The following is a 26,640-nucleotide window of genomic DNA, read 5'->3' as shown; positions in this document are numbered from 1 at the left end:
GTGAGGCCTAGTAAAACACTCTTAAGTGACTAAAAACCAGCCATGTGGGTAATAACCCCATAAAAAATCCCAAAAGGACTTTCAAAGTGTCTACAAACGATATGTTTCTTGAATAAACAATCGATTGCCCTGAATCAGTGTCAACCAGCATAATTAGCCCTGTTATGTAAGCATTCAATTCCTTATTAAGTCTGTGAACATGGCTTACCCTCCCCTCATGGGGATATTGTCAGTCTCTTCTAGCATTATCTCAGTCTTGTCTAGAAATAAATGACTGAACATACCTCATTGCAGATTACCCTGCAAACCGTTCCCCCAACTGAAGTTTTCTGGTACTCCTCAGTCCTGTGTGGGAACAGCAGTGGATTTTAGTTACAACATGCTAAAATCATTTTCCTCTCAGCAGAAATCTTCATCACTTTTCTGCTAGAGAGTAAATAGTACAAACCGGTACCATTTAAAATAACAAACTTTTGATTGAAGATAATAAAAACTACACCACATTCACTTTACCCTCCCGTAGAGAGACCCTAGTGCTTAGCGCCGGCAAAGAGAATGACTGGGGGGTGGAGCTAGAGGGGGAGCTATATGGACAGCTTTGCTGTGTGCTCTCTTTGCCACTTCCTGTAGGGAATGAGAATATCCCACAAGTAAAGGATGAATCTGTGGACTGGATACACCTTGCAAGAGAAATCTATCCTTAAGATTTAATGTTTTCTCAACACATGAGGAACAAAAAGGAATTGGTGGTTTAATATTAGCATTCAAACATAAAGGACATCAGTAATCTGTAACAGAGTCTTGGTCCAGTTTAACAGAATAAATATAAATAATTAAAGAAAAAAACGTTACTGTTTCTTTAAATTTTAAAACGAAACGGCTATTTTTGATGCAATGCAAAAACGAAACTGCTTTATTTTACAAGATATTGAGTAATAAAAATGTCAACACCTCAAACAGCATCTACACCTCAGCAATAGCTTTGCTGAGGTGTCTATTTAAAAAGAAACCGCTTTATTTTTTTAAAACCTGAATCCAAACTGGAGCGGTTTCAGTAATGACAGGCTAACAAATGACAGTTAAACTTGAAAAACAATAAGATGCAGATATCTCTCCTCCATACACAGGAAGTGAGAGAACAAATGCGCAATAGATACATTTTTACCTCACACAAGCCGCGCCCATCATGGGCGTGTCAAAAATAACGTCTCAGCAGACATCTTAATGCAAAAACGTTAATAAAACCACCAAAATGAGCAAAGTTCTCCTCAAGTCCCCAGTGCCTGCAATACTGCCATACATAATCCCCTTACAACACTAGGAGTAATGTATTAAATATCCCTGTCAGGGAAATAGTAAAGTGCCATGTCTTTTCCTTAAAGCTGCTTAAGAAAATAAATTAGCACTTGCCTCAATAAAATCTGCCTGGCAGCAAGGCAGCTCACTAGGGTTGGAAAAGGTCCTTTCCCTCACATTGACCTGTGGAAAATAATAAGGGTAGCAACTTTTATTTAAATATGAGGGAGGCGCAAGGGGGAATTATGTCCCACAAGTTCCCTTTGCTTAAAAGCCACCAATGCTCTACTGAAGGGACTGAAATAGACTACAGCTACACCCTGGAGTAACAACAGCACATACTAGTACTGCAAATAAAATAAACTCTTGATCGAAGAATCTTTTCTTGACACCTAACTTTACCACTTCCTTACACTAACGTAGGCAAAGAGAATGACTGGGGTTGGATAGAAGGGAGGTGATGTTTAGCAGCTTTGCTGTGGTGCTCTTTGCCGCCTCCTGCTGTTCAGGAGGTGAATATCCCAAAAGTAATTAGATAATCCGTGGACTCATTGTGTCATTAGAAAGAAAAAGGCTTCTTCCGCATCACTCTCCCATACAGCTTCTCCTTGTGCAAAGTGCGCTGAATTGTTGAACGATGCACAGTGACATCATCTGCAGCAAGATGATGTTGTAGGTCTTTGGAGGTGGTCTGTTTTTGACTGTTATCACCATCCTTTGCCTCTCCGATATTTTACTTGGCCTGCCACTTCTGGCCTTAACAAGAGCTGTGCCTGTGGTCTTTCATTTCCTCACAGTGGACACCGACAGCTTAGTTAAAACGACAAAGGTACCCAAATTTATGCACCTGTCTAATTTCGTTTTGATGCATATTGCACATTTTCCGTTAATCCAATAAACCCAATTTCACTACTGAAATATTACTGTGTCCTTCAGTTATTTGATAGATCAAAATGAAATTGCTGACCCAAACACCCAATTATTTATAAATGAAAATCATGGAAATTTTCAGGGGTGCCTAAACTTTTGTATACGACTGTGTGTGTGTGTGTGTATATATATATATATATATATATATATATATATATATATATATATATATATATATATATATATATATATATATATATATATATTTTTTTTTTTATAAAGAGACTTCTCTACTACAAATAAAAAAAAATGAAACCTTTATTTGGGGTCTCTAAACATATAAACCAAAATAGTGTCTAATGTAATACCCCCAAGCATGTCCCCATGTGTTTTAACTTTTTTTTTTTAAATGATCGATTGCGGCTTACTGCTCTGAGTCCACCACCATTTGAAAGACAATTTTCAAATGAGGGGTCTTGGAGGTTTGGAGCCACTAAGGGAACTGAGATTGAAGGGTTTGAAAAACTTCCCCCCCATCCAGCTATCGGTATGTATCTTTGTTCAGCCTCTTTACCAGTTGTCAAGCTGCTCCTCTGCTTTGCCCGTTGCCATGGACACAGGCACTCCTCCTGTTGCTAGGGATACGGTAGTGTAACTGCAGCACAGTGATAACATCATCGCCTGCCCTGTCTTCCCTATGTAAAGGCCTCAGTCTCTCTCACCTGTGCCCAAGTATAGGCGTTACTTCTTGTGCTCCTGGGTGCTGTATATATGTATGCTAAATTGATTCACTGTTGCTGAACTCTGCCTGTTTTGACTACTCTACTTGCCTTAACCACAGAACTGCTGGACTTCTTAACTGTTGATGAACTCTCCCTGTTTTGACTACTCTGCTTGACTTAACACCTGAATTGCTGGACTGCTTTACTGTTGATGAACTCTGCCTGCCTTAACCTCTGCATTGCTTGATTGCTTAACTGTTGATGAACTCTGCCTGTCTGACCATTTTATTTCATGAAGCCTGGGAGGGCCACCAACTAACAAAAACAATGTTTGATCGTTGATCTTCCTGCATGACTAGAAGGGCTTTTCATGCGCCCACAGGTAGCGATGCGCATGACGAGAATACCTCGACATGCACATTGAAAGGATTAAAAAGTCCTGACCTAAGGAAAGCAACCTCAAATTAGCTATATGAAAATTCTGATAACAAAACTGTTACACACATTTAAAGAATATTCATATTCAATTTTATTTCAGTATAAAAGACCTTTTAAAGGGAATGTCATATTTTACAATTAAACTAGACAGGATTATTTTATCCATTTGTTTGTACCCATGTATGGTATTTGGAACTCTCCACACCAAGCAAATTGAGCTAGTAAACACTGCATAATTTATTACAGCTTCAGTGACAACCACTTCTTCATTCTGATAGCAAAAACATAGGCACTTAAAATACTTTTTCTATGTAAGAAAATAGAAAACTTTCTTAGCATTTTATCAACCATATACATATACAAAATGTGGAGTTCCTTAAAAAAGAAAAATAAATATATTTGAGCTCCTTTCAGAGACAAAATGATAACCATTTTTGAAAATAGACATCGGAACAACCTGTTAAATTAACCCTAATTTCACATTTAATAACTGACGCAATGTAAACAGTAGACGTGCATTCGGATTCGAAAGTGCATAGAAGGAGGTCGCTCGTATTTGGCTCTTTTCGGAACCGGATTTATTCTTGTAAAAATGCACCACACTAAAATCTGGATTTGCACAGATCTTAGTGTGTTGAACTTTAACAAGAATAAATCTGGCTCCGAAAAGAGCAGAATGCCACTAGTGGCCACCTTCTTTTGCATTCAGATCCTAATGAAGATTCTAAACGCACATGTCCAGTAAACATAGATCCCATGCTGGTTGTTATAAAGAAAATGTTAGTGCTACAAATTATCTTGCTCAATTAAGATAAGGACAAGGCTGGTGATGTGGTATATTTTTGCAGAAATTACATGTATAAAGTACCAGTGAATGTGGAATTCAATACATACATTCAAGTCATTAAAATAAAAACCGGAGTTATGTGCTTTATCCATTTAAAAAAATAAATGGAACCTGAAAACACTATTTAAAATGTTATGAACAGGCAACAAAATGCAACAGTATAAAAACTGTTGCCTACTCTACAAGAGCCTTTAAGATCTGGCTGGTTCCACATGTTTATTTAAATTGGAAAGTTTTGAAATTTGACTCAATTTAAGCTAAAATTAAAAATGCCAACATATGCAGGGTAAATTGGTGTTAAACTGTTAACATTACAACTAATGAAATTTAAATGAAGTGCATGTTACATTAAAAAAGGTAATGTTTATAATGTATTTAAGATAAATGGAATGTAAGAATCATAATATCTATTTATAGTATTTAATAATATTTCATAAGAAAATAAAAAGTCTTGTAGTTAAGTATGTGCAACAGAGTACAAGCTGTGAAGTGGCAGCTGAAAACCAAAGCTGGTGTTTATGTTACATGACTGAAAGTACATAATTATGCATGCATTAGGTAGACCACAAATAAAGGCTGTTATGCCATCAAAATACAAAAATAAAATCTAGAGAGAAATAGAACCAGTTTTACAGTATTAGAAAATAAAGAGTTGTCCTGAATTGTCACAGCTTATATCAAGTGCGAGATATCGAAATGTAGATATAAAAAAAAATATATATAGAACTATTCATATAAAAAAAAAAATACAAGTCTTTTTTTCCACATATCCTCTGTCTAGTTCCAGAGGGTTCTAAATTCAGCAGTTAATTGACAGGCTCCACAGTGAACGGCAGGAAGTGGAAATGTGATGTGAGCACAAGAAGCCTCATCTCTCAGTGGCACATCTTCAGTGTCATTTCCTTCTGTTAATGGAAACAAAACATGTGATGTATTAAAGTCAAAGTAAGCAGAAAGATAAATAATAAATACAAAAATAAAAAAAACACATTAAGAAAATTAGTTAATACATTATCCAAAACTAAATTTAGTCTTACTAAACTTCTGTCATCATATGGATTGAAATACACACACTATATTTAAACTATCTGTATATATTTGGCTAAAAATACAAGGCACAATTTAAAAGACTTCTTTATATATTGTTCACTGTAATCCAGGCATTATTCAGACAAATATTATTCCTGTGAAAAACAAAAAATTAGGTAACATTTTTGAACTAACAATCATCCTCAAAAGGCTAAGTGAAAAGTACAGCATAACAAAAACAATTTTTACAGAAAGGGGCAGACACATAGTCCAAACACATTCAGGGTAATTTAAAACCCTTCAACGAGCAATCTAGTCTTTAGCTGAATGTGTTGCCTTCTTATCTAATAAAGACCATGTGACTTGCATGCAATGGATGGAAAAAGAACTTTTATTTCCAGAGAGGGGATCGCCTGCACTGCTAGGAAAGTATTGCATTTTAAAGGGACTTGAAAAACAAATTTTGTTCACAATTCAGACAGAGCATATAATTTTAAACAACTTTCCAGTTTGCTTTTGGTATCTATTTTGCTTCATTCCCTTGGTATTCTTTATTGAAGGCACAACAATGGGAGATAAACACATTAGTAAGCCAATAACAATAGATATATATGTGCAGCCAACAAGCAGCAGTTAGCTCCCAGCTCCTGAGCCTAACTAGGTATGCTTTTCGACACAGTATACCAAGAGAACTAAGTAAATTAGATAATACAAAGTAAATTGGAAAGTTGTTTAAAATGGCATGATGTATCAAAATCATGAAAACATAATTTATGTAACAACTTACCTGATAAATTCATTTCTTTCATATTGGCAAGAGTCAATGAGCTAGTGACGTATGGGATATACAATCCTACTAGGAGGGGAAAAGTTTCCCAAACCTCAAAATGCCTATAAATACACCCCTCACCACACCCACAATTCAGTTTAACGAATAGCCAAGTAGTGGGGTGATAAAGAAAGGAGTAAAAAGCATCCACAAAAGAATTTGGAAATAAATGTGCTTCATACAAAAAATCATAACCACCATAAAAAGGGTGGGTCTCATGGACTCTTGCCAATATGAAAAATGAATTTATCATGTAAGTTCTTACATAAATTATGGTTTTCTTTCATGTAATTGGCAAGAGTCCATGAGCTAGTGACGTATGGGATATCAATACCCAAGATGTGGAACTCCACAGAAGAGTCACTAGAGAGGGAGGGATAAAATAAAAACAGCCATTTTCCACTGAAAAAAAATAAATCCACAACCCAAAATATAAGTTTATTCTCATAATGAAAAAAGAAAAAACTTAAACATAAGCAGAGGAATCAAACTGAAACAGCTGCTTGAAGAACTTTCCTACCAAAAACTGCTTCCAAAGAAGCAAATACATCAAAACAGTATAATTTAGTAAAAGTATGAAGTAGCTTCAACATAATATTTCAAAGTCCTTACCACATCTAAAGAATGCAAGGATCTCTCCAACGAATTCTTAGGATTAGGACACAAAGAAGGGACCACAATTTCTCTATTAATGTTAGAATTCACAACCTTAGGTAGAAATTTAAATGAAGTCCGCAAAACTGCCTCATCCTGATGGAAAATCTGAAAAGGAGATTCACAAGAAAGACCAGATAATTTGGAAACTCTTCTAGCAGAAGAGATGGCCAAAAGGAACAACACTTTCCAAGAAAGTAGTTTAATGTCAAAATAATGCACAGGCTCAAACGGAGGAGCCTGTAAAGCCTTCAAAACTAAATTAAGACTCCAAGGAGGAGAGATTGATTTAATGACAGGCTTGATACGGACCAAAGCCTGCGCAAAACAGTGAATATCAGGAAGCTAATCAGTCTTTCTGTGAAATAAAACAGACAGAGCAAAGATTAGTCCCTACAAGGGACTTGCGGACAAACATTTATCCAAACCATCCTGAAGAAACTGTAAAATTCTAGGAATTCTAAAAGAATGCCAAGAGAATTTATGAGAAGAACACCATGAAATATAAGTCTTCCAAACTCGATAATAAATCTTCCTAGAAACAGATTTACGAGCCTGTAGCATAGTATTAATCACAGAGTCAGAGAAACCTCTATGACTAAGCACTAGGCGTTCAATTTCCATACCTTCAAATTTAATGATTTGAGATCCTGATGGAAAAATGGACCTTGAGACAGAAGGTCTGGCCTTAATGGAAGTGGCCATGGTTGACAACGGGAAATCTGAACAAGATCCGCATACCAAAACCTGTGAGGCCATGCTGGAGCTACCGGCAACACAAACGAATGTCCCATGATGATCTTGGAAATCACTCTTGGAAGAAGAACTAGAGGCGGGAAGATATAAGCAGGTTGGTAACACCAAGGAACTGCTAACGCATCCACCTCTTGAGATTTCCAAACCCCTTGTGCTGGCAGAGATCCCCAGACAGCTCCCCAACCTGACTCACATCTGTTGTGATCACAGTCCAGGTTGGACGAACAAAAGAGGCCCCTTGAACTATATAATGGTGATCTGACCACCAAGTCAGAGAGTCGAACATTGGGATTTAAGGATATTAATTGTGATATCTTTGTATAATCCCTGCACCATTGGTTCAGCATACAAAGCTGGAGAGGTCTCATATGAAAACGAGCATAGGAGATCGCGTCCGATGCTGCAGTCATAGCTACTGAAGGGAATGATTGAGACTGAAGGTTCCGACAAGCTGAAACCAATTTTATTCATCTCTTGTCTGTTAGAGACAGAGTCATGGACACTGAATCTATCTGGAAACCTAAAAAGGTGACCCTTGTCTGAGGAATCAAATAACTTTTTGGTAAATTGATCCTCCAACCATGTCTTTGATGAAACAACACTAGTTGATTTGTGTGAGATTCTGCAGAATGTAAAGACTGAGCTAGTACCAAGATATCATCCAAATAAGGAAACACAGCAACACCCCACTCTCTGATAACAGAGTAGGACACCAAGAACCTTTGAAAAGATTCGCTAGGCCAAATGGAAGAGCGACAAATTGGTAATGCTTGTCTAGAAAAGAGAATCTCAGAAACTGATAGTGGTCTGGATGAATCGGAATATGAAGATATGCATCCTGTAAGTCTATTCTTGACATATAATGCCCTTGCTGAACAAAAGGCAGAATAGTCATAGTCAATTGAGAAAAGACTATACCCCAGGTAAGAATTTTTTTCCCCTAAATATGTTTTTTCCCCAAATATGAAACTGATAGTCTGCAAAAGGAAATACACATAAACCTGACTCATGGCAAATAAGTACAATACATATATTTAGAACTTTATATTAATGCATAAAAGTGCCAAACCATAGCTGAGAGTGTCTTAAGTAATGAAAACATACTTACCGAAAGACACCCATCCACATATAGCCAAACCAGTCCTGAAACAGTTATCAGTAGAGGTAATGGAATAGGAGAGTATATCGTCGATCTGAATAAGGGAGGTAGGAGATGAATCTCTACGACCAATAACAGAGAACCTATGAAATAGATCTCCTGTGAGGAAAACCATTGCATTCAATAGGTGATACTACCTTCACATCCCTCTGACATTCACTGTACTCTGAGACGAATCGGGCTTCAAAATGCTAAGAAGCGCATATCAAAGTAGAATCTAAGCACAAACTTACTTCACCACCTCCATAGGAGGCAAAGTTTGTAAAACTGAATTGTGGGTGTGGTGAGGGGTGTATTTATAGGCATTTTGAGGTTTGGGAAACTTTGCCCATTCTGGTAGGATTGTATATCCCATACGTCACTAGCTCATGGACTCTTGCCAATTACATGAAAGAAAGAAACAGAATTTATGTTTACCTGATAAATTTCTTTCTCCAACGGTGTGTCCGGTTCACGGCTTCATCCTTACTTGTGGGATATTCTCTTCCCCTACAGGAAATGGCAAAGAGAGCACCCAGCAAGAGCTGTCCATATAGCTCCCCCTCTGGCTCCGCCCCCCAGTCATTCGACCGACGGTTAGGAGAAAAAGGAGATACTATAGGGTGCCGTGGTGACTGTAGTGTATAAAGAAAGAAATTTTTCAAACCTGGTTAATAACCAGGGCGGGCCGTGGACCGGACACACCGTTGGAGAAAGAAATTTATCAGGTAAACATAAATTCTGTTTTCTCCAACATTGGTGTGTCCGGTCCACGGCTTCATCCTTACTTGTGGGAACCAATACCAAAGCTTTAGGACACGGATGAAGGGAGGGAGCAAACCAGGTTACCTAAACGGAAGGCACCACGGCTTGCAAAACCTTTCTCCCAAAAATAGCCTCCGAAGAAGCATAAGTATCGACTTTGTAAAATTTGGCAAAAGTATGCAGAGAAGACCAAGTCGCTGCCTTACAGATCTGATCAACAGAAACCTTGTTCTTGAAAGCCCATGTGGAAGCCACAGCTCTAGTAGAATGAGCTGTAATTCGTTCAGGAGGCTGCCGTCCGGCAGTCTCATAAGCCAATCGGATGATGCTTTTCAGCCAAAAAGAGAGGTAGCAGTAGCTTTCTGCCCTCTTCTCTTACCAGAATACACAACAAACAAAGATGATGTCTGTCTGAAATCCTTTGTTGCTTCTAAATAGAACTTTAAAGCACAAACCACATCTAGATTGTGTAACAAGCGTTCCTTCTTTGAAACTGGATTCGGACACAGAGAAGGAACAACAATTTCCTGGTTAATATTCCTGTTGGAAACTACCTTTGGAAGAAAACCAGGCTTGGTACGTAAAACTACCTTATCTGTATGGAATACCAGATAGGGAGAAGTACACTGCAAAGCAGATAATTCAGAAACTCTTCTAGCAGAAGAAATAGCAACCAAAAACAGAACTTTCCAAGATTGTAACTTAATATCTATGGACTGCATGGGTTCAAACGGAATCCCCTGAAGAACTGAAAGAACTAAATTTAGACTCCAAGGAGGAGTCATGGGTCTGTAAACAGGCTTGATTCTAACTAACGCCTGTACATCTGGCACTGCTGCCAGACGTTTGAGTAACAAAACAGAGCAGATATCTGTCCTTTTAAGGAACTAGCTGAAAAACCTTTATCCAGACCTTCTTGGAGAAAGGAAAGTATCCTAGGAATTTTAATTTTACTCCAAGGGAATCCCTTGGATTCACACCAACGGATATATTTTTGCCATATCTTATGGTAAATCTTCCTAGTTACAGGTTTTCTGGCCTGAACCAGAGTATCTATGACTGTATCTGAAAACCCACGCTTAGATAGAATCAAGCGTTCAATTTCCAAGCAGTCAGTTGGAGAAAGACTAGATTTGGATGTTCGAACGGACCTTGTACTAGAAGATCCTGCCTCAAAAGGTAGCTTCCATGGTGGAGCCGATGACATATTCACCAGGTCTGCATACCAAGTCCTGCGTGGCCACGCAGGGGCTATTAGAATCACCGAGGCCTGCTCCTGTTTGATCCTGGCTACAAGCCTGGGAAGGAGAGGAAACGGTGGAAATACATAAGCTAGGTTGAACGACCAAGGCGCCACTAATGCATCCACCAGTGTCGCCTTGGGATCCCTGGATCTGGACCCGTATCGAAGAACCTTTGCGTTCTGGCGAGACGCCATCAGATCCATATCTGGAATGCCCCATAGTTGAGTTTACTGGGCAAAAACCTCCGGGTGGAGTTCCCACTCCCCCGGATGAAAAGTTTGACGACTCAAATAATCCGCCTCCCAGTTGTCCACTCCTGGGATGTGAATTGCAGATAGGTGGCAGGAGTGATCCTCCGCCCATTTGATGATCTTGGATACCTCTCTCATCGCTAAGGAACTCTTTGTTCCCCCCTGATGATTGATGTACGCTACAGTCGTCATGTTGTCCGGCTGGAAACTTATGAATTTGGCCTTTGCTAGGTGAGGCCACGCCAGGAGCGCATTGAATATCGCTCTCAGTTCTAAAATGTTTATCGGGAGAAGAGACTCTTCTCGAGACCATAGACCTTGAGCTTTCAGAGAGTCCCAGACCGCACCCCAGCCTAAGAGACTGGCGTCGGTCGTGACAATGACCCATTCTGGTCTGCGGAAACTCATTCCCTGAGACAGGTGATCGTGAGACAACCACCAGCGGAGAGAATCCCTGGTTACCTGGTCTACTTGAATCTGCATAGTCCCCATTCCACTGATTGAGCATGCACAGTTGTAATGGTCTTAGATGAATTCGAGCAAAAGGAACTATGTCCATTGCTGCAACCATCAATCCTACTACTTCCATGCACTGAGCTATGGAAGGCTGAAGAATAGAGTGAAGAACTTGACAAGCGTTTAGAAGCTTTGACTTTCTGACCTCTGTCAGGAAGATCTTCATTTCTAAAGAATCTATTATTGTTCCCAAAAAGGGAACTCTTGTCGACGGAGACAGGGAACTCTTTTCTACGTTCACCTTCCACCCGTGAGATCTGAGAAAGGCTAGAACAATGTCTGTATGAGCCTTTGTTTTGGAAAGAGACGACGCTTGGATTAGAATGTCGTCTAGGTAAGGTGCTACAGCAATGCCCCTCGGTCGTAGAACCGCTAGAAGGGACCCTAGCACCTTTGTGAAGATTCTGGGAGCAGTGGCTAAACCGAACGGAAGAGCCACAAACTGGTAATGTTTGTCCATGAAGGCGAACCTCAGGAACTGATGATCTTTGTGGATAGGAATATTCAGGTAGGCATCCTTTAAGTCCACGGTAGTCATATATTGACCCTCCTGGATTGTTGGTAACATTGTCCGAATGGTTTCCATTTTGAATGATGGAACTCTGAGGAATTTGTTTAGAATTTTTAGATCCAGAATTGGCCTGAAAGTTCCCTCTTTTTTGGGAACTACAAACAGGTTTGAGTAAAAACCCAGACCTTGTTCCGCTGTTGGAACTGGGTTTATCACTCCCATTTTAATAGGTCTCCTACGCAATGTAAGAATGCCTGTCTCTTTATCTGGTCTGAAGATAAGCGAGACATGTGGAACCTTCCCCTTGGACGAAGTTCCTTGAACTCTAGAAGATACCCCTGAGAGACTATTTCTAGTGCCCAGGGATCCTGAACGTCTCTTGCCCAAGCCTGAGCGAAGAGAGAAAGTCTGCCCCCTACTAGATCCGGTCCCGGATCGGGGGCTACCCCTTCATGCTGTCTTGGTAGCAGCAGCAGGCTTCTTGGCCTGTTTACCCTTGTTCCAGCCTTGCAATGGTTTCCATGCTGGCTTAGGCTGGGAAGAGTTGCCTTCTTTTCTGGAGGCCGCAGAGTTAGGATTCGGTCCGTTCCTGAAATTGCAAAAGGAACGAAAATTAGATTTATTCTTAGCCTTGAAAGGCCTATCCTGTGGGAGGGCATGTCCCTTCCCACCAGTAATGTCTGAAATAATCTCTTTCAATTCCGGCCCGAAAAGGGTCTTACCCTTGAAAGGAATATTAAGCAATTTATTCTTGGACGACACATCCGCCGACCAGGATTTTAGCCAAAGCACTCTGCGCGCCACTATTGCAAACCCTGAATTTTTCCCCGCTAACTTAGCCAATTGGAAAGCGGCATCCAAAATAAAGGAATTAGCCAACTTTAGTGCGTGAATTCTGTCCATGACTTCATCATATGGAGTCTCTTTTTGGAGCGAATTTTCTAGTTCCTCGAACCAAAAATACGCTGCCGAGGTGACAGGAATAATGCACGAGATTGGTTGAAGCAGGAAGCCTTGCTTAACAAATATCTTTTTTAGCAATCCTTCCAATTTTTTTATCCATAGGATCTTTAAAAGCGCAACTGTCCTCAATAGGAATAGTTGTGCGCTTAGCTAACGTTAACACTGCCCCCTCAACCTTAGGAACCGTTTGCCATGCGTCCTTTCTGGGGTAGACAATGGGGAACATTTTCTTGAATATAGGAGGTGGAACAAAAAGGTATACCTGGCTTTTCCCACTCCTTAGTCACTATATCCGCCACCCGCTTGGGTATCGGAAAAGCATCAGCGTGCACTGGGACCTCTAAGAATTTGTCCATCTTGCACAATTTCTCTGGAATTACCAAAGAATCACAGTCATCAAGAGTAGTTAGGACCTCCTTAAGCAGGGCGCGGAGATGTTCTAACTTAAATTTAAATTTTACGACATCAGTGTCTGCCTGCTGAGAAACTTTTCCTGAATCAGAAATTTCCCCCTCAGACAGGCCCTCCCTCACTGCCAATTCAGATTGATGTGAGGGTATAACTGATAAATTGTCCTCAGCGCCAACCTGCTCATCTTCTGTATTTAAAACTGAGCTGTCACGCTTTCTAGGGTAGGATGGCAGTTTGGATAACAGATTTGCTATTGAATTATCCATTACTGCTGTTAACTGTTGCATAGTAACAAGCATTGGCGCGCTAGATGTACTAGGTATCGCCTGCGCGGGCAAAACTGGTGTTGACACAGAAGGAGAGGATGAGGAACTATCCCCACTACCTTCATTAGAAGAATCATCTTGGGCAATCTTATTCAATGTGGCAGTACTGTCCATACTTTGTTTGGACGCTATGACACAATTTGCACAAACATTAATTGGGGGAACCACCTTGGCTTTCATACACACAGAACATACGCCATCTGAAGGTATAGACATGTTAGACAGAATTTGGCAGGCTAATAATGCAATAAAAGCGTTTTTAAAGAAAAGCGTTACTGTCCCTTTAAATAATAAACAGGGACACTTTATTTCTGTTATATTGAAAGGCAATGTCTGATTTTTACAAAATTTTTACCCCAGAGTCCTAATGCCCTGAAAGTATTGCACACCAAGTTTCAAGAATTTAACCCTTAAAATGAGCAAACCGGAGCTATTTGTTCAATTAGACAATTTTAGTACACTACAATCACAGCCACAGCCTTGCTGCGGCTTTTTACCTTCCCTGAGAGTTATTCAGCAATGAAATAAACCTTCCAGGGTCCGTTTTAGGATGCCACAGGACCCCTCACATGAAGCTGCATGCACTGCCATGAAAGTAAACTGCGCAATTGAGGCGTGAAAACGGGGCCTCCTTCCTCTGTATACCAGAGTGAAGGGGCCTTCCTGACTGAAATAGCCATCTAACTCAATGCCAGGCGATAAAAAACATTCCCAAAGTGCTTTTAAGTGCACAAAACACTCTAAATGCCATTAAAATATGAAATAAAACAATCGATTTAGCCCACAATAGTGTCAACCAGTGTATAGCCCATTTGTAAGCCTTAATCTGTTATGAGTCTAAGAAAATGGCTTACTTACCCCTTCAGGGAAAAATGACAGTCTTCTACCATTAACATGTCTTGTTAGAAATATGACTGATCATACCTTGAGCAGAAAAGTCTGCAAACTGTTCCCCCCAACTGAAGTTCTCTGGGCTCAACAGTCCTGCGTGGGAACAGCAATTGATTTTAGTTACTGCTGCTAAAATCATACTCCTCTTTAAACAGAACTCTTCATCCTTTTCTGTTTTAGAGTAAATAGTACAAACCGGCACTATTTTAAAATAACAAACTCTTGATAGAAGAATAAAAAACTACAACTAACACCACATACTCTTTACCATCCCCGTGGAGATGCTATTTGTTCAGAGCGGCAAAGAGAATGACTGGGGGGCGGAGCCAGAGGGGGAGCTATATGGACAGCTCTTGCCGGGTGCTCTCTTTGCCATTTCCTGTAGGGGAAGAGAATATCCCACAAGGATGAAGCCGTGGACCGGACACACCAATGGAGAAAATATTTTGCGTTTCATGTCCCTTTAACTGTGATTACTGCAGGATCAATCATTTTGTTAATGTGGGAACAGGAACAATGGCCTCATGTCAATGTCATTCTGTGTTTGTGCTGGACTAATATGCTCATGGACTTACAGCAATATTACAAAGTTTTGTCAGGATAAAAAGTTACAGAGAAGAATGGAGGTTAAAGGGACACTGAACCCAAATTTTTTCTATTGTGATTCAGATAGAGCATGCAATTTTAAGCATCTTTCTAATTTACTCCTATTATCAAATTTTCATTCTCTTGGTATATTTATTTGAAATGCAAGAATGTAAGTTTAGATGTCGGCCCATTTTTGGTGAATACACTGTGTTGTTCTTGCAACTTCCTGTTGGGAAGGAGAATATCCCACAAGTAATGGATGATCCGTGGACTGGATACACCTTACAAGAGAAAATAGCTTAAATGCCTTTTTCAAATAAAGAAAGCAAGAGAACGAAGAAAAATTGATAATAGGAGTAAATTAGAAAGTTGTTTACAATTGCATGCTCTATCTGAATCACAAAAGAAAAAAAAAAATGTGTTTAGTGTCCCTTTAAGGTAAATGAAAATGTTTTAGAATTAAAAATTGTAGTGGATTCATATTGCAAATAGTTTCCAGGTTTAGCATGAAACTATGACAGTAAACAGTAAAGAAAGTACTGCACACCCACAAAACACTTCTTCCCTCCACTCCATGGTAGAATATTGGTCTCTGGGATAAGATTTAAAATCTGAGGTACATACTAATGCATACATTCTGACAAAGCTGATCAGAGTCTTTGTCCATCTGGTTCTTTTCAGCTAAGTTCCTTAGACATGCCATTAGACCAACATCCCAACACCACTTATGCATGCCTTGCTCACCTTTGAATCGGTAACCTTTACTGTGTTAAGCCAGCAGCAACATTGTGAACATATTCTGTATTCAAGTCTGTACACTCTGTGTCAGCTTGGACTTTGCTACTAGCATTAACTTTTCATGCACATGTATTAGCAAATCATCAGACATTAAAAAGCAGGTTTTACCCATGATCTTCTAAGGTATTGAGTCTTCAAAATTTGCTTGTTTCCGTTTTTTTCCTTTTCTGACCTTGATTGGTTTGGATGTTTGATATTCTGCCACCAGCTCTGACTTTTGGGGCTCAATTCTCTAAATCAAGATCATCTAAGAAGTTTTGCCATTACTGTGAGATCCTTCAAATGTTGTTGTACTGCAACTGTATTTCAGTAACTCCTGTATTTAGAACATTGTGCATTACTGTGGCTGCTGGTACTCTATTGTTTCTACGCTTTCTTCCAAACCTCAGTATTCTGGTTTTACTCCGGTCTGCTAAATATTTCTCTCTGTATCGCACTTCTGCAACTGTGTTCCAGCTACTCCCACCTGCAGAGTGTTTCACCAGCATCCAGCTGCTGCTATGCACTGTATCTCCAGTGACCTCAAAATTTGATCTTACTTGCTTCTGGCTCCTGTTACCAAGCGTCAGTGTTTTGTTAAGGCATGTCTGTAAAAAACATCTCACTTGTTTCTGGTTCCTGTTATCCAGTATAACTCATGGCTGTAGATTATTGTACCTGCCATTGTAAAATGTTCAACTCTGCTCCGCTACTGAATATAACTTTTTTATGACTACATGTTTACCTTATAATTAATGTCATGTTAGACCAAGAGAAAAGTAAACAAAAATTTGAGAGATTTTAAAATCATGTAGCAGCTAATATTCTACTGCACTGAACACATTGCAAGTTGAGCTGAAGCTTTAGTGCGACAGCCTAATTTGAATTTTATTTTAAAATGACCTTCAGAACACTTTTCACAAAAAATAAAAACAACTCATTGAAGAAAGTGAACTATATAGTTTTCTGGTTTAATTCAGATCACACTTTTAAACTATGAAACCTGTACACAAATTGAATAAAATACTCTACATATTCAAATAAAGTTGCAATTAAGTGTGTGAAGGTTAAAAATGTTCATTATAATGCAAAATTTTATGAAATTATTAATTAAATACGTGTCATGAACTAATATTATTGGTTAACGGGATAGGGAGGACCAAATTGAACTGTGCATGGGTGCATTTATTTTTTAAATAGAAGCATTTTTTGCAATATACTTCCAAAAATGCTTCTACTAAAAGTTATTACTGTGTTTTTTATTGGCATGCACACATATGCTATGAGTACCCTGTGCACCAGTAGTCAAATACAAAATCCCAAAGACGTCCACAGCACACAGAATTCTTTTAAGCACTTTATTAAAGACAGTAAAAGCGATGTTTCGGGGTACATCAGTGCTGAAAAGAATTCTGAGTGCTGTGGATGTCTTTGGGATTCAGTATATGCTGTGGAGACTAGGCAGTGTCTCTTTTCCTACGTGCAATTTTCAGTGGTGCTGTTCCATTCCTGTATGTATAAGTATTCAAATACCACAGCGTCAGAAATCACTTGTATGAACCAAATTAGGTCTTCACTGATGCAATACACAACCAGCTCAAGCTCTCTGAGCAGACATAGAAGTCGGCTATTTCTGAACAAAGGGGATCCCAGAGCTGCATTTACAACCATTTGTGCCATAATTGCACAAGCTGTTTATAAAGAATTTCAGTGAGAAACCTAAAGTGAACGTTTTTTATATATATATATATATATATATATATAATTTTTTTTTTTTCCTTTTGTATGGGAAGAGTCCACAGCTGCATTCCTTACTTGTGGGAAATACTGAACCTGGCCACCAGGAGGAGGCAAAGACACCCCAGCCAAAGGCTTAAATACCTCCCCCACTTCCTCATAACCCCAGTCATTCTGCCGAGGGAACAAGGAACAGTAGGAGAAATATCAGGGTGAAAAAGGTGCCATAAGAATAAATTTAAATTTAGGGCCACCCATCGGAGGACATGAGCGGGAGCTGTGGACTCTTCCCATATTAAGAAGGAAATCATAAATTATGCTTACCAGATAATTTCCTTTCCTTCTGTATGGGAAGAGTCCACAGCTGCATTTCTTACTTGTGGGAAACATATAGCCAAACTGTAGAGTACACAGAATTTTAACGGGAGGGAAAAATAAGAGGAGGACCCTAATCTGAGGGCACCACAACCTGCAAAACCTCTCTCCCGAAGGCTGCTTCAGCAGAAGCAAAAACATCAAACTTGTAAAATTTGGAAAAAGTATGTAAGGAGAACCAGGTAGCCGCCTTACAAAACTGATCTATAGAGGCCTCATTTTTGAAGGCCCAAGAGGAAACCACTGCTCTCGTAGAATGAGCCATAATCTTCAGAGGAGGCGTATGTCCCGCTGTCTCTATGCTAAACGGAAGACACTCCTCAGCCAAAAAGATAAAGTCAAAGAGGCCCTCTGACCCCTACACTTCCCAGAAAAGATAAAGAAAGAAGTTTGTCTAAATTCCTTTGTAGCCTGAATATAGAACTTCAAGGCACAAACCACATCCACAATTACGTTGTAAACGTTCCTTCAACGAAGAAGTAGGAGGACACAAGAAAGGAATCACAATCTCTCGAATGATGTTGCGAATTGACAGAACCATAGGAAGAAAACCTAACTTGGTTCGTAGAACAGCCTTATCAGCATGGAAAGCCTGATAAGGAGGGATGCATTGCAAGGCAGCAATCAGATACTCTGCATGCAGAAGCAATAGCCAGTAGAAAAGGAACCTTCCAAAACAACAATTTAATGTCTACTTCATGCATAGGCTCCAAGGAGCTCATGCAAAACTTTAATAACATTTAAACTCCAAGGTGGAGCATTAGATCTAAACACAGGTCTGATCCTAGCAGAGCCTTAACAAATGACTGCACATATGAAAGCTCAGCGAACCTCTTATGCAGTAACCCAGACAGGGCCGGAATATGTCCCTTCAGGGGACTTGCAGAAAAGCCCTTCTCCAGTTCATCCTGGCGAACAGAATAAGTAGGTCCTCCACACCTTATGATAGATGTGACGAGCAACCAGCTTACGAGCTTGAATGAGAGTAAAAATAGCTCTCTCAGAAACCCCTCTCTTGGCTAGGTCTAAGCGTTCAATCTCCACGCAGTCAGCCTCAGAGAATCTAGACATTGATGAACAAAAAGACCTTGGTCAGCAGATCCCTGCGACAAGGTAACTTCCATGGAGGAGATGATATTCTCACTAGATCCACGAACCATATCCTTTGCGGCCAAGACGGAGCAATCATTATCGCTGACGCCTGCTTGATTCAAGCCACTACACTAAGTAGTGGAAACGTCCGGAAAAGATAAATTGGATTGAACCTCCAAGGCACCGCTAATGCATCTGTTAGCTCCGCCTGAGGATCCCTGTACCTTGATCCATATCTGGGAAGCTTCGTATTGAGACGTCATAAGATCTTCCTCTTGCAAATCTCCGCAAACACTCGGGATGGAGAGACCATTACCCCGGTTGAAAGGATTCTCTGAGGAAATCCTCTTCCCAGTTGTCCACACCCAGAATGTGGATCGCTGACAACGAACAAATGTGGGTCTCCGCCCACACCAGAATCCAATATACTTCCCTCATAGCTAGGGAGCTTCTCATTCCCCCCTGATGGTTGATGTAAGCCACAGAGGTTATATTGTCTGATTGGAATCAGATACACTGGGACGAACCCAGCAGAGGTCAAGCCTTCATAGCATTGTATATTGCCCGAAGATTCAAAATGAGATTGGGAGGGAGCAATCCTCCTGAGTGTATAGGCCCTGTGCCTTCCTGGCACCACAAACAGCTCCACCAATCTGACAGACTCGCAACCGTAGTCACAATAACCCAGGATGGACTTAAGAAGGACGCCCCTCGGGACAAGTGATCCGGACAAAACCACCAGGAGAATGAATCTCTCGATCAGTTGTCTAGAGAAATCGGTTGACAGATCCAAATGATCGCCGTTCCACTGCTTCAGCATACGCAGTTGCAACAGTCTGAGGTGAAACCTGGCAAAGGAAATTATGTCCATGCTGGACACTATGAGACTCATCACCTCCATACACTGAGCCAAAGATGGCCTAAGGAGGTCTGCAGGGCAAGACATGTTTAAAGGGACACTCAATCAAAATTAACCTTTCATTATTCAGATAGAGCATGCAATTTTAAACAACTTTCCAATTTACTTTAATTAACAAAATGTGCAGAGTCTTTTATATTTCAACTGATTGAGTCACAAGTTGCTACTGAGCATGTGCAAGAATAAGCGTGTATGCATTTGTGATTGGCTGATGGCTGTCACATGGTACAGGGGGAGTGGAAAAAGACAACTTTTAAAAAATTGTCAGAAGAAAAAAAAATCTACTACTCATTTGAAGTTCAGACTAAGTGCTATTGCACTGTCTTGTTATCTTGCATTTGTTGATTATGCAAATCTACTGTGTTGACTGGTCCTTTAAGCTAGCTTCCAACGTCTCTGGTCTGTTAGAAATAGTCTCATGTCTATGGAGACTATTATAGTACACATGAATTCTACCCTGGCACTTGATACAAGAGAACTCTCTCTAGAAATACCTTCCATCCATGGAATCGAAGAAGACAGAGGAGAGATTCTGAATGGTCCACTCTTCAAAAAATTTCTTGGAGCAGTAGCTAGACCAAACGGAAGTGCAATAAACTGGAAGTGCTGGTCCAGGAACGCAAAAATTAGGATCTGGAAGTGGTCCTTTGAGGATTGGTACGCAAAGGGAGCATCCTTCAGATCGATCGTGATCATGAGCTGCCCTTCTCGAACGAGGGGAAGAATGGACCCTATTGTCTCCATCTTGAATGAGGGGACAATTAAAAACTTGTTTGTTTAAGCCCTTTAGGTCCAGAATCAGACGGCAAGTTCCCTCCTTCTTTGGGACCACGTAAAGGTTTGAATAGTATCCCAAACCTCTCACAGCGATAGGCACCAGGACAAAAACTCCTAAGAGGACAGATCCCGTCTGCACCCCAGAAAAAGCTACCCTCCTTTCTGGTCAGGAAGACAGGAGAGGAGGAATCTGCCCTTGGGTGGCAGAGACTTAAAACCTATCTTGTAACCCCGAGCTATGACCTCCAGGACACATGGATCCCTCACTTCCCCGAACCAAGCAACTGAAAAGATAGATAGTTAGCCACCTAAACGATCCAGAAGAGGACAGGGGACCGCCCATTCATGCCGACTTAGACTTGGCGGGCTTCTTGCTCTGCTTGTGTTTATTCCAGGACTGAGCCAGCTTCCAAGAGCTCTTGGTTTGCTCTGGCCTAGGAGAGGACTGCTGACATCGGCTTTATCAAAATGAAAATTGTCCTTTAGACTAGTTCATATTAGCTTACGGTAGGAGGGCACCCTTGCCCCCTGTAACCGTGGAGATAATCGAGTCCAGGCCTGGACCAAACAAAAAGGGGAGGGAAAGAAGTCTGGACCATGACTTCATGACTATGGGTCTGAACCAAAAAAGCTGAAGCCTTAAAGGGACACTGAAGGCAAAACAAAACTAAATGGCAGCTAAAAAGAAAGTACAAAATTAAATATATTTACAGTGCCCTATCTGTTTAAATTACTTACCGTTTGGAAGATATTTGGCTTTAAAAATGTAACTTTCCAAACCCCCTCCGTTTATCATTTTTATCTTTTTCTAATCTGGGCTGACAACCCAAGTTGGAATATGGCGACTGTTATTCCTAATGCACATGCGCAAGATGGCGCAACGCCATCCATTACGTCACTATCTTCATGTCAGTTGTATATGCAGTAGAGTGTGCATGCGCAAAACGTTGTAATCGTCAGTTAATTACATGGAAAAACATAATTTATGTAAGAACTTACCTGATAAATTCATTTCTTTCATATTAGCAAGAGTCCATGAGCTAGTGACGTATGGGATATACATTCCTACCAGGAGGGGCAAAGTTTCCCAAACCTCAAAATGCCTATAAATACACCCCTCACCACACCCACAATTCAGTTTAACGCATAGCCAAGAAGTGGGGTGATAAAAAAGTGCGAAAGCATATAAAATAAGGAATTGGAATAATTGTGCTTTATACAAAAATCATAACCACCACAAAAAAAGGGCGGGCCTCATGAACTCTTGCTAATATGAAAGAAATTAATTTATCAGGTAAGTTCTTACATAAATTATGTTTTCTTTCATGTAATTAGCAAGAGTCCATGAGCTAGTGACGTATGGGATAATGATTACCCAAGATGTGGATCTTTCCACGCAAGAGTCACTAGAGAGGGAGGGATAAAATAAAGACAGCCAATTCCTGCTGAAAATAATCCACACCCAAAATAAAGTTTAAAGAAAAACATAAGCAGAAGATTCAAACTGAAACCGCTGCCTGAAGTACTTTTCTACCAAAAACTGCTTCAGAAGAAGAAAATACATCAAAATGGTAGAATTTAGTAAAAGTATGCAAAGAGGACCAAGTTGCTGCTTTGCAAATCTGATCAATCGAAGCTTCATTCCTAAACGCCCAGGAAGTAGAAACTGACCTAGTAGAATGAGCTGTAATCCTTTGAGGCGGAGTTTTACCCGACTCAACATAGGCAAGATGAATTAAAGATTTCAACCAAGATGCCAAAGAAATGGCAGAAGCTTTCTGGCCTTTTCTAGAACCGGAAAAGATAACAAATAGACTAGAAGTCTTTCGGAAAGACTTAGTAGCTTCAACATAATATTTCAAAGCTCTAACAACATCCAAAGAATGCAACGATTTCTCCTTAGAATTCTTAGGATTAGGACATAATGAAGGAACCACAATTTCTCTACTAATGTTGTTGGAATTCACAACTTTAGGTAAAAATTCAAAAGAAGTTCGCAACACCGCCTTATCCTGATGAAAAATCAGAAAAGGAGACTCACAAGAAAGAGCAGATAATTCAGAAACTCTTCTGGCAGAAGAGATTGCCAAAAGGAACAAAACTTTCCAAGAAAGTAATTTAATGTCCAATGAATGCATAGGTTCAAACGGAGGAGCTTGAAGAGCCCCCAGAACCAAATTCAAACTCCAAGGTGGAGAAATTGACTTAATGACAGGTTTTATACGAACCAAAGCTTGTACAAAACAATGAATATCAGGAAGACTAGCAATCTTTCTGTGAAAAAGAACAGAAAGAGCAGAGATTTGTCCTTTCAAAGAACTTGCGGATAAACCTTTATCTAAACCATCCTGAAGAAACTGTAAAATTCTCGGGATTCTAAAAGAATGCCAAGAAAAATGATGAGAAAGACACCAAGAAATATAAGTCTTCCAGACTCTATAATATATCTCTCTGGATACATATTTACGAGCCTGTAACATAGTATTAATCACAGAGTCAGAGAAACCTCTTTGACCAAGAATGAAGCGTTCAATCTCCATACCTTTAAATTTAAGGATTTGAGATCCTGATGGAAAAAAGGACCTTGCGACAGAAGGTCTGGTCGTAGCGGAAGAGTCCACGGATGGCAAGAGGCCATCCGGACAAGATCCGCATACCAAAACCTGTGAGGCCATGCCGGAGCTACCAGCAGAACAAACGAGCATTCCTTCAGAATCTTGGAGATTACTCTTGGAAGAACTAGAGGCGGAAAGATATAAGCAGGATGATACTTCCAAGGAAGTGATAATGCATCCACTGCTTCCGCCTGAGGATCCCGGGATCTGGACAGATACCTGGGAAGTTTCTTGTTTAGATGAGACGCCATCAGATCTATTTCTGGAAGCTCCCACATTTGAACAATCTGAAGAAATACCTCTGGGTGAAGAGACCATTCGCCCGGATGCAACGTTTGGCGACTGAGATAATCCGCTTCCCAATTGTCTATACCTGGGATATGAACCGCAGAGATTAGACAGGAGCTGGATTCCGCCCAAACCAGAATTCGAGATACTTCTTTCATAGCCAGAGGACTGTGAGTCCCTCCTTGATGATTGATGTATGCCACAGTTGTGACATTGTCTGTCTGAAAGCAAATGAACGATTCTCTCTTCAGAAGAGGCCAAGACTGAAGAGCTCTGAAAATTGCACGGAGTTCCAAAATATTGATCGGTAATCTCACCTCCTGAGATTCCCAAACTCCTTGTGCCGTCAGAGATCCCCACACAGCTCCCCAACCTGTGAGACTTGCATCTGTTGAAATTACAGTCCAGGTCGGAAGCACAAAAGAAGCCCCCTGAATTAAACGATGGTGATCTGTCCACCACGTTAGAGAGTGTCGTACAATCGGTTTTAAAGATATTAATTGAGATATCTTTGTGTAATCCTTGCACCATTGATTCAGCATACAGAGCTGAAGAGGTCGCATGTGAAAACGAGCAAAGGGGATCGCGTCCAATGCAGCAGACATAAGACCTAGAATTTCCATGCATAAGGCTACCGAAGGGAATGATTGTGACTGAAGGTTTCGACAAGCTGAAATCAATTTTAGACGTCTCTTGTCTGTTAAAGACAGAGTCATGGACACTGAATCTATCTGGAAACCCAGAAAGGTTACCCTTGTCTGAGGAATCAATGAACTTTTTGGTGAATTGATCCTCCAACCGTGATCTTGAAGAAACAATACAAGTCGATTTGTATGAGATTCTGCTAAATGTAAAGACTGAGCAAGTACCAAGATATCGTCCAAATAAGGAAATACCACAATACCCTGTTCTCTGATTACAGACAGAAGGGCACCGAGAACCTTTGTAAAAATTCTTGGAGCTGTAGCTAGGCCAAACGGCAGAGCCACAAACTGGTAATGCTTGTCCAGAAAAGAGAATCTCAGGAACTGATAATGATCTGGATGAATCGGAATATGCAGATATGCATCCTGTAAATCTATTGTGGACATATAATGCCCTTGCTGAACAAAAGGCAAGATAGTCCTTATAGTTACCATTTTGAACGTTGGTATCCTTACATAACGATTCAATATTTTTAGATCCAGAACTGGTCTGAAGGAATTCTCTTTCTTTGGTACAATGAAGAGATTTGAATAAAACCCCATCCCCTGTTCCAGAACTGGAACTGGCATAATTACTCCAGCCAACTCTAGATCTGAAACACAATTCAGAAATGCTTGAGCTTTCACTGGATTTACTGGGACACGGGAAAGAAAAAATCTCTTTGCAGGAGGTCTCATCTTGAAACCAATTCTGTACCCTTCTGAAACAATGTTCTGAATCCAAAGATTGTGAACAGAATTGATCCAAATTTCTTTGAAAAAACATAACCTGCCCCCTACCAGCTGAGCTGGAATGAGGGCCGCACCTTCATGTGGACTTAGAAGCAGGCTTTGCCTTTCTAGAAGGCTTGGATTTATTCCAGACTGGAGATGGTTTCCAAACTGAAACTGCTCCTGAGGATGAAGGATCAGGCTTTTGTTCTTTGTTGAAACGAAAGGAACGAAAACGATTATTAGCCCTGTTTTTACCCTTAGATTTTTTTATCCTGTGGTAAAAAGTTCCTTTCCCACCAGTAACAGTTGAGATAATAGAATCCAACTGAGAACCAAATAATTTGTTACCCTGGAAAGAAATGGAAAGTAGAGTTGATTTAGAAGCCATATCAGCATTCCAAGTTTTAAGCCATAAAGCTCTTCTAGCTAAAATAGCTAGAGACATAAACCTGACATCAACTCTGATAATATCAAAAATGGCATCACAGATAAAATTATTAGCATGCTGAAGAAGAATAATAATATTATGAGAATCATGATCTGTTACTTGTTGCGCTAAAGTCTCCAACCAAAAAGTTGAAGCTGCAGCAACATCAGCCAAAGATATAGCAGGTCTAAGAAGATTACCTGAACACAGATAAGCTTTTCTTAGAAAGGATTCAATTTTCCTATCTAAAGGATCCTTAAACGAAGTACCATCTGACGTAGGAATAGTAGTACGTTTAGCAAGGGTAGAAATAGCCCCATCAACTTTAGGGATTTTGTCCCAAAATTCTAATCTGTCAGACGGCACAGGATATAATTCCTTAAAACGTTTAGAAGGAGTAAATGAATTACCCAATTTATCCCATTCTCTGGAAATTACTTCAGAAATAGCATTAGGAACAGGAAAAACTTCTGGAATAACCACAGGAGATTTAAATACCTTATCTAAACGTTTAGAATTAGTATCAAGAGGACCAGAATCCTCTATTTCTAAAGCAATTAGTACTTCTTTAAGTAAAGAACGAATAAATTCCATTTTAAATAAATATGAAGATTTATCAGCATCAATCTCTGAGACAGAATCCTCTGAACCAGAAGAGTCATCAGAATCAGAATGATGATGTTCATTTAAAAATTCATCTGTAGAGAGAGAAGTTTTAAAAGATTTTTTATGTTTACTAGAAGGAGAAATAACAGACATAGCCTTCTTGATGGATTCAGAAACCAAATCTCTTATGTTATCAGGAACATTCTGCACCTTAGATGTTGAAGGAACTGCAACAGGCAATGGTACATTACTAAAGGAAATATTATCTGCATTAACAAGTTTGTCATGACAATTAGTACAAACAACAGCCGGAGGAATAGCTACCAAAAGTTTACAGCAGATACACTTAGCTTTGGTAGTTCCAGCACTAGACAGCGATTTTCCTGAAGTATCTTCTGACTCAGATGCAACGTGAGACATCTTGCAATATGTAAGAGAAAAAACAACATATAAAGCAAAATTGATCAAATTCCTTAAATGACAGTTTCAGGAATGGGAAAAAATGCCAATAAACAAGCTTCTAGTAACCAGAAGCAAAGAAAAAATGAGACTGAAATAATGTGG

At 39.9% G+C, this 26,640-nt stretch overlaps 1 protein-coding gene across 1 annotated transcript in view; it reads right to left on the bottom strand.

The window, feature by feature from the left end:
- Positions 1 to 3,539: 3,539 nt before the first annotated feature.
- Positions 3,540 to 26,640, bottom strand: part of MOB3A (MOB kinase activator 3A) — a 51,161-nt gene continuing 28,060 nt past the window's right edge. The window contains exon 4 of the mRNA XM_053703079.1: positions 3,540 to 5,078. Coding sequence (XP_053559054.1) covers positions 5,049 to 5,078 — 30 coding nt within the window. The 3' untranslated portion in view covers positions 3,540 to 5,048. The remainder of the gene's footprint in view (positions 5,079 to 26,640) is intronic.

Source organism: Bombina bombina, chromosome 2, assembly GCF_027579735.1.
Source record: "Bombina bombina isolate aBomBom1 chromosome 2, aBomBom1.pri, whole genome shotgun sequence".
Taxonomy (NCBI): Eukaryota; Metazoa; Chordata; class Amphibia; order Anura; family Bombinatoridae; genus Bombina; species Bombina bombina.
This window is presented reverse-complemented; position numbering and strand designations above follow the sequence as displayed.